Source organism: Chaetura pelagica, unplaced genomic scaffold (genome assembly GCF_000747805.2).
Source record: "Chaetura pelagica isolate M959 unplaced genomic scaffold, ChaPel_1.0 scaffold213, whole genome shotgun sequence".
In the NCBI taxonomy this organism is placed as follows: Eukaryota; Metazoa; Chordata; class Aves; order Apodiformes; family Apodidae; genus Chaetura; species Chaetura pelagica.
In genome coordinates, this window is record NW_009952597.1 from 980,957 (window position 1) to 986,933 (window position 5,977).

Consider the following 5,977-nt stretch of genomic DNA (forward strand, 5'->3'; position numbering starts at 1 on the left):
CATTCCCAGTAGCTTGCTGTTGGGGAGGAAAAGTGGGGTCTTAGCCCTGCAACATCCCTTTGGGCAGTGCCACTGCCATGGGGTGAGACTGGTGACAGAACCTCTGGTGCCACCAAAAGAAAGGGCTGCAGGAGTGAGATTTTAATAGGTAAGACAAACAAGGGCCATGTAGCCTGCAGAGCAGAGAGCCCAAACAAACATGGGTGTAGGGTTCGTGTCTCCGAAGAGCTTGGTCAGCTATGGAAAGTCCCCAAAGGTTAAAAAAGGGAGAATTTGCACCACTCCACCCAGGAGCACTGAAACAAATGAAGTGATATGTACATTGAGAGTGTAACGGGCTTAATTCCAGATCCAGGGCACGCGATCCAGGCAGGAACTGCTCCTGCACTGGAAATGAGGGCAGGAGCTGAGCCCAGGCCAGCACCAGGCAGCCTGGAGCCTGCTGCTCCCCCAGCCTGTGGGGGAGCCCTGCCCTCCCCACGGCTGCCAGCCCACCCAGGGGGGCTGCAGGAAAAGAGGAGTATTTGTGGCTGAGAGTTGATGTGACTTTGGGCCCAGGCGAGGAGCTGCCACGTGGCCCTCCCTGCTGTGCGCTGGGACCTTACCCTTTCCCTGCTCAAAAGCAGCTGGGTTTAGTGACTCTCCCAAAGTGCTCAACAGCTCTGATCCTGGCTGCAGAAAGAGCTGGGGAGAAAGAGCAGACCTTTCACTTTTGCAGGTCCTTCCCTGGCCTGAGCCTCTTTCTCTCCATTTGCATCACACGCGCAGTGAGCTGGGACTGATCCTGGGTTTTCCCCTCCCTGAGCAGGACTGGGCACAGGGAGGGATGGAGGGAGCCCTGTTGGGTGCAATGGACCACCCTGCACAGTGTTAGTAAGAGGGCTGGGGGCTGTTTCCCACTGCTGCTCCATCCTTCCCAGCTCCAGGCAGGAGGTGAGCCTGCCCTCTGCTCCCCACACAGATGAGGACCTCACCCCAACATGAGCAATCCCCCAAATCTGTGAACTCCATGCTCACATTTTGGGGCATCCAGGCAAAATCCTAATTGCAAATTGCAGCTGGTGGGGCCCCAGCAGCATCTGTTCTCCCTTGAATTGCCCACGGCTGGTTCCCTTCATGCCATGTGCCTGGGCTCCTTCCAGCCCTTGTTAAAGCAGATGGGAAAGGAGTCCTGTCCCTGCTGGCATGGGACAGGTTGGGCCATTTGTTCCCCTGCTGGTGAGGGAACCTTGCCTCTCGATTGCTGAGTGCCTGGGGTAATCCTGCATCCTTGTTAGGTTATTTATGACAATCACAAACCTTTCTTACAGGTGTCTGGAACTGCTCAGTGTCCATACCAGCAAAACCCTCCCTGACTGACACCTCCAGAGCCTGATCCAGACCCCTCCATCAGCAGGTCAGACCCACTAAGGGCATCATGCAATTCAAAATCTGACTTTAAACCTTTCTGCTCTTATCTCTGCAGGGCTTTTGTCTGAGGGTGGGAGGAGGAAAACTTCATTACTCTGTGCTGGGGTCATTTATTAACATGCTGGTTCCTAATGATGCCCTTATCTCCTCCTGCCAGTCCTGGACTAGATCAGGCACCTCCAGGGGGAGGAAGGGGGGTGGTTCTCCTGCCCTACTTGCTCTCTTCTCATTAGCTATTAATTTTGCTTAATTGTTGCTGCAGATTTGCCAGGCATGTCTGGCCTGGGGGATGCCCATGGGGAGATGGGGGTGCAGAGGAGCAGGGCAGTGCTCTGCCAGGCATGAAGCTGTGCCGAGGCACGGGATGCTGTGGTGGTGGTGGCTCACAGTGATGGGAAGAGTGAGCAATGCTGATTGCCTTGCCTGCTGCTGCCCGGCCAGGAGTGGGGATTTGATAGGAATCCCCAGGCAGGCTGGGGTCAGTATTTGAGGTCACAGGTACCAAATTTCAGCGGGAGAACACAGAGTACCAACTCTACCCACAAGCCCTGCAGCTAAAAAGTGGCATCTCTCCTACTTGCACCACCCCTAGGAGTCCAAAACCCTTGCAGAAGCTGAGGGGGTGTCACAGCCCCCCAGGCCCCACGCCCAGCTCTGACCTGCCGTGGTGGTGTCCACATCCCTGGCCGCCATCTCCTCCACCTCCGCTCTCTTGCGCAGCTCCAGCCGCCGCGAGAAGCCCTCCCTGGGCTTCCAGAGGTCCTGGATGAGCAGCGGCTTCTCGTGGTCACCCAGGACCCTCAGCCCCTCCGTCTGCCACCGCTTCTCAGGCCCCTCAAACCTGCCGATGACATCGCAGAGGGCGTATTGCCCCGCGCTGCGCTGGCTCAGCCCGTAGCGCTCCAGGGCCTCCTTCACCAGCTCCCGCGCGCCCGAGCTGCCCGTGGCCAGCACGCTCTTGTAGTTGGTGCCTGCACAGATGTTGCCCCCGAAGATCTTGAGGACACCAGGAGCTGAGAGTTGGGTGGAGAGCTCGGCTGGGTCGTCTTCGCTGGCTGCTGGGGAAGCGGATGCTGAGCTCCGGTCCTTGTAGCTCAGTGTCCGGTACAAGACCTGGGAGAAAATCCGGCTCTGGCGCTTCAGCCGGTTCTTGGATGGTGGAGCCATGGTGGGGGAGGACCCATAAAACATCGTGTGTGAGGTCGTCATGGGGCACGGCTGGGCAAGGAGGAGCAAAAAGGGAAAGATCAGCAGTTTGAAGACCAGGTGTGCAGCAAGGAAGAGCAAGCAGGAGCTGGTGGGTGGATACGGAGCGGCCACTGTCACCTCCAAGGTGGAAAGGGACAGCAGCAAGAGGCAGCCATTTCACTTGTGCAACCCAAAACACCAAGAACCAAGATCAGCCAGGCTCCTTGGCAACAGCATGGTTACCCCAGGATGGATTCGTCCCTGAAAACATAGCCTGGAGCGATCCCAAATTTCTCCATCGTGTGTATGAAGAGGTCTCTCTCTTGCCTGAGCAAAATGCAGTGGGAGAAGGGCAGAGCTCAGCAGAATTTGGCAGGGCCCATCCCATTCAGGAGCCAAGGCATCAGGAGCTACTTTCACTAATGAGTTTAAGGAGCAATCCCACTTTTTTAGAGGTGAAACAGAAAGCTCAAGTGCAAATTCAGTCACTCTGAGGTCACCTCTAAATGCTTTTGCTCACCGAGAGGCACGGGGTGAAAATGGGCTTTAATTAGCCTTTCTAAAAATGTCCTGACTCTGGCAAATCTCCTGGCTGCTGCTAGTTTGTGGAGGATGTTGAAGCACGTGGTGGCATCACTGACAACACTGCCCTTGTCACACCAGCCAGGGCAGAGCTGCTTGGGGTGGGCAGCAACTGGAGGAGATGTGGCCATGGCCTGTCACAGCTCCAGAGCACCTCGGTCCCCAGGAATGGGCTGGAAACCATGATGCTCTTCTGGCTTTAGGCTGACAGAGGTCCTGCCCAATGTCACTGCTGACATCTGAGGCCAGCTTAGAAACTACATCTGGATGCACAAACACTCAGTGCTGATAACGCCACTGGTGGCACCTCGAGCTGCTGCTGGGAAAGGTCCAGGAAGAGGATCTGAGCATTTCTGATTCAGGCAGGATGAGGATTTCCCTCATCTCCAGATTCACAGCATGCAGGGGCTTGGTGCATATACAGGGACCCCTCCAAAATGTCCCATCAGCAGCTATGGGAGTGCAGTGATGCAGCACTCAGCATGATCCAGCTGTGCACAGCTGGGGAGATGCAGGGTGCCAGCAGCAGGATCTGGCCTGGGAGCAAACCCAGAGCTATCAGGCAGAGTGATGTTGGCCCTGGAAAGCCTCCAAACCACCATCTAATTCCAAAAGAAAAAGCATTCCTGATGCTAATGGAAGAGGTCACCTTCTAACCCAGAAACCAGCCCCAGCAGTGCATGGAGGATGCTGCAGGGTGCACCTCTCCCCAGCCCAGCACTAGAGGCCATTGAAAGCTGCCAATTGGGAAACTGAGGCATCAGCGAGTGCCAAGGCTGCAGGATGTGCCTGGGAGCTGTGCTGCACCTCTAGTCACCCTTTTTCCTTCCCCCTCAAGTCCCACCAGGACTGTGGAAACGCTGGGGTTTGTCCTTCTTCCCAACCTGCTGGCTCTGAAAGCAAGGACACTGCAGTTGTCTGAGGGAGGGGGGCAGCAGCCCCCCTGGCACGTCTCTGCTGCCTGCCTGAAACTGGGCTTGGCCAAAGCCTGGAGCACAGGGCTCAGTGTCTGGTGTCTTGAACCTCTCCAGCTGAGCCAAACAGCTTTGCCACAGTTTGCTGGGTTCAGTGAAGGCTATTCCTGCTCCCACCTTGCAGCTGGGAAAACTGAGGCAGGGGTGGAATTAAAGCTACAGCTTCTCTCCAAGCTGCTGCTCCTCCTTCAGCTGAGCCTGGAGCTGCTGCTGGAGATGTTGCCTCAGTGTCTGCTGTGTGATAACTCCCAGGAGTGCCAGGGCAGACCCAACCTGGGGAGCAGGTCAGGGCACTGGCAGACAGTCAGGTTCAAGAACAGCTTCCCCAGGCTGTTGGCACTGCCCCACCAGCCCTCATTAACATCAGCCAGAAGAAAAACTACCCAAACAAGACCTTGCCATCAAGGATGCAAAAGATGAAACTTTGTCATCAAATCACTGTTTGCAGTTCACGGGTTTAATCTCCTCCACCCTGAACTATCTCCAGCACAAAGGGAAACCTTTTAACATCTGCTGCTGGCAAAATCATTCCTCCAAGCCCACATCACAGACAGAGACACCATCCTCACTTCTCACAGGTCCCTGCCTGGTTTTGAATGTTATTTATAGCTCTGCTATTTGCCTGCTCTTTCCATCAAATGCAGCCACAACAGAGCACAGGGGCAAAGACATTTCATGGGATAAAAAATGCAAAGTCTGGACTGGGAGAAGATTCCAGCCTGGTCGCTCTCTTATTCAACATCTGGAGCAATACTGGTGTGGTGTCAACAGGCACCAGCTCAGGCCACCAGAGAAATGGCAGTGTCACCATGAAGACAGTGTAATGTGTGGCCTTAGTCCACTTGAGGACCCAGTGGATGTGGTAAGGTAAGGAGGACACACACTGTAGCTCTGGAGACATAACCCAGACTTTCCAAAGGATCCCTTTCTTCATCAGTCAGGGGCATCTTCTCTGCCAAGGGCTGTACAGGAATTAGCCAGGAGCCTGTGATTGCCTCCTGGCAGGATCCATGTCAGGGATCCATCACCTCTTCTCAACCATGCTTGGCCACACCAAAACCAGCTGTTTACCCCAGCCAGCACAGTCTGTATTTACCCTGCAGAGCTGTGACAAATACTTTGGGTATTCACGTGGCCACCACATGTCCTTCCGTCACCACAACCACCAGGGACTTCCCTGTGTGTGCTGAGGTTCCTGCTCCCACCATGGGTGAGCAGCTCTTTCCCAGTGCTCCCACCCAGCACCCAGGCCAAGCATCCCCTTACCTTGCCATCTTTCTCATGTGCCTCTTCTCCTTCCATTCATCCTCTTCCTCAAAACAGGCCTTTCCCCCTGTTGTGCCTCATCCCAGGCAGGTGTCTGTCGTGCCTCTGCAAGAGGAGGAGGAGGGACAGTCAAGGAGGAGGGACAGTCCTGGGCTGCTCACAGCACAGTGGCTTTGGAGGGCTCAGAGACATCTGCTCCTGATGTGCACCATGTTTGCATGGAAGCTCCCAAGGCACCTATGTCCCCCCTGGCATCTCACCCTGCCCCAAACCAAACAGACCAAGCTCTCACTGCAGCTGAGAGCTGCTGGTCCCTGGGATGGAGAAGGCCCATTGCACACAGGGGCATGTGGCCAGTGACAGGTATGTTTGCACATAGTCATTCAGCCACAGCTCTTGATGGGGAAGAAGAAAGAGCTCCATGATAGCAGGGACACGGCAGCCTCAGGGGAAAAACAAGGAGCAAACCCACCCACATCAGTGTCCACCAACAGCATCTACTCCATGGCAAAGAGATGGGGAGAGAACAGCTACAGGACAAGGAATACTTTGGAAAG

General features: G+C 55.3%; 1 protein-coding gene across 1 annotated transcript in view; it reads right to left on the reverse strand.

Annotated features, from left to right (window-relative positions):
• Positions 1–5,456, reverse strand: part of RADIL (Ras association and DIL domains) — a 20,913-nt gene extending 15,457 nt beyond the window's left edge. Inside the window, exons 1-2 of the mRNA XM_009993717.1 lie at positions 5,421–5,456; positions 2,070–2,628 (exon numbers count right to left, since the gene is read on the reverse strand). Of these exons, the coding sequence (XP_009992019.1) occupies positions 2,070–2,628; positions 5,421–5,456 (595 nt within the window). The remainder of the gene's footprint in view (positions 1–2,069; positions 2,629–5,420) is intronic.
• Between the last annotated feature and the right edge of the window lie 521 nt (positions 5,457–5,977).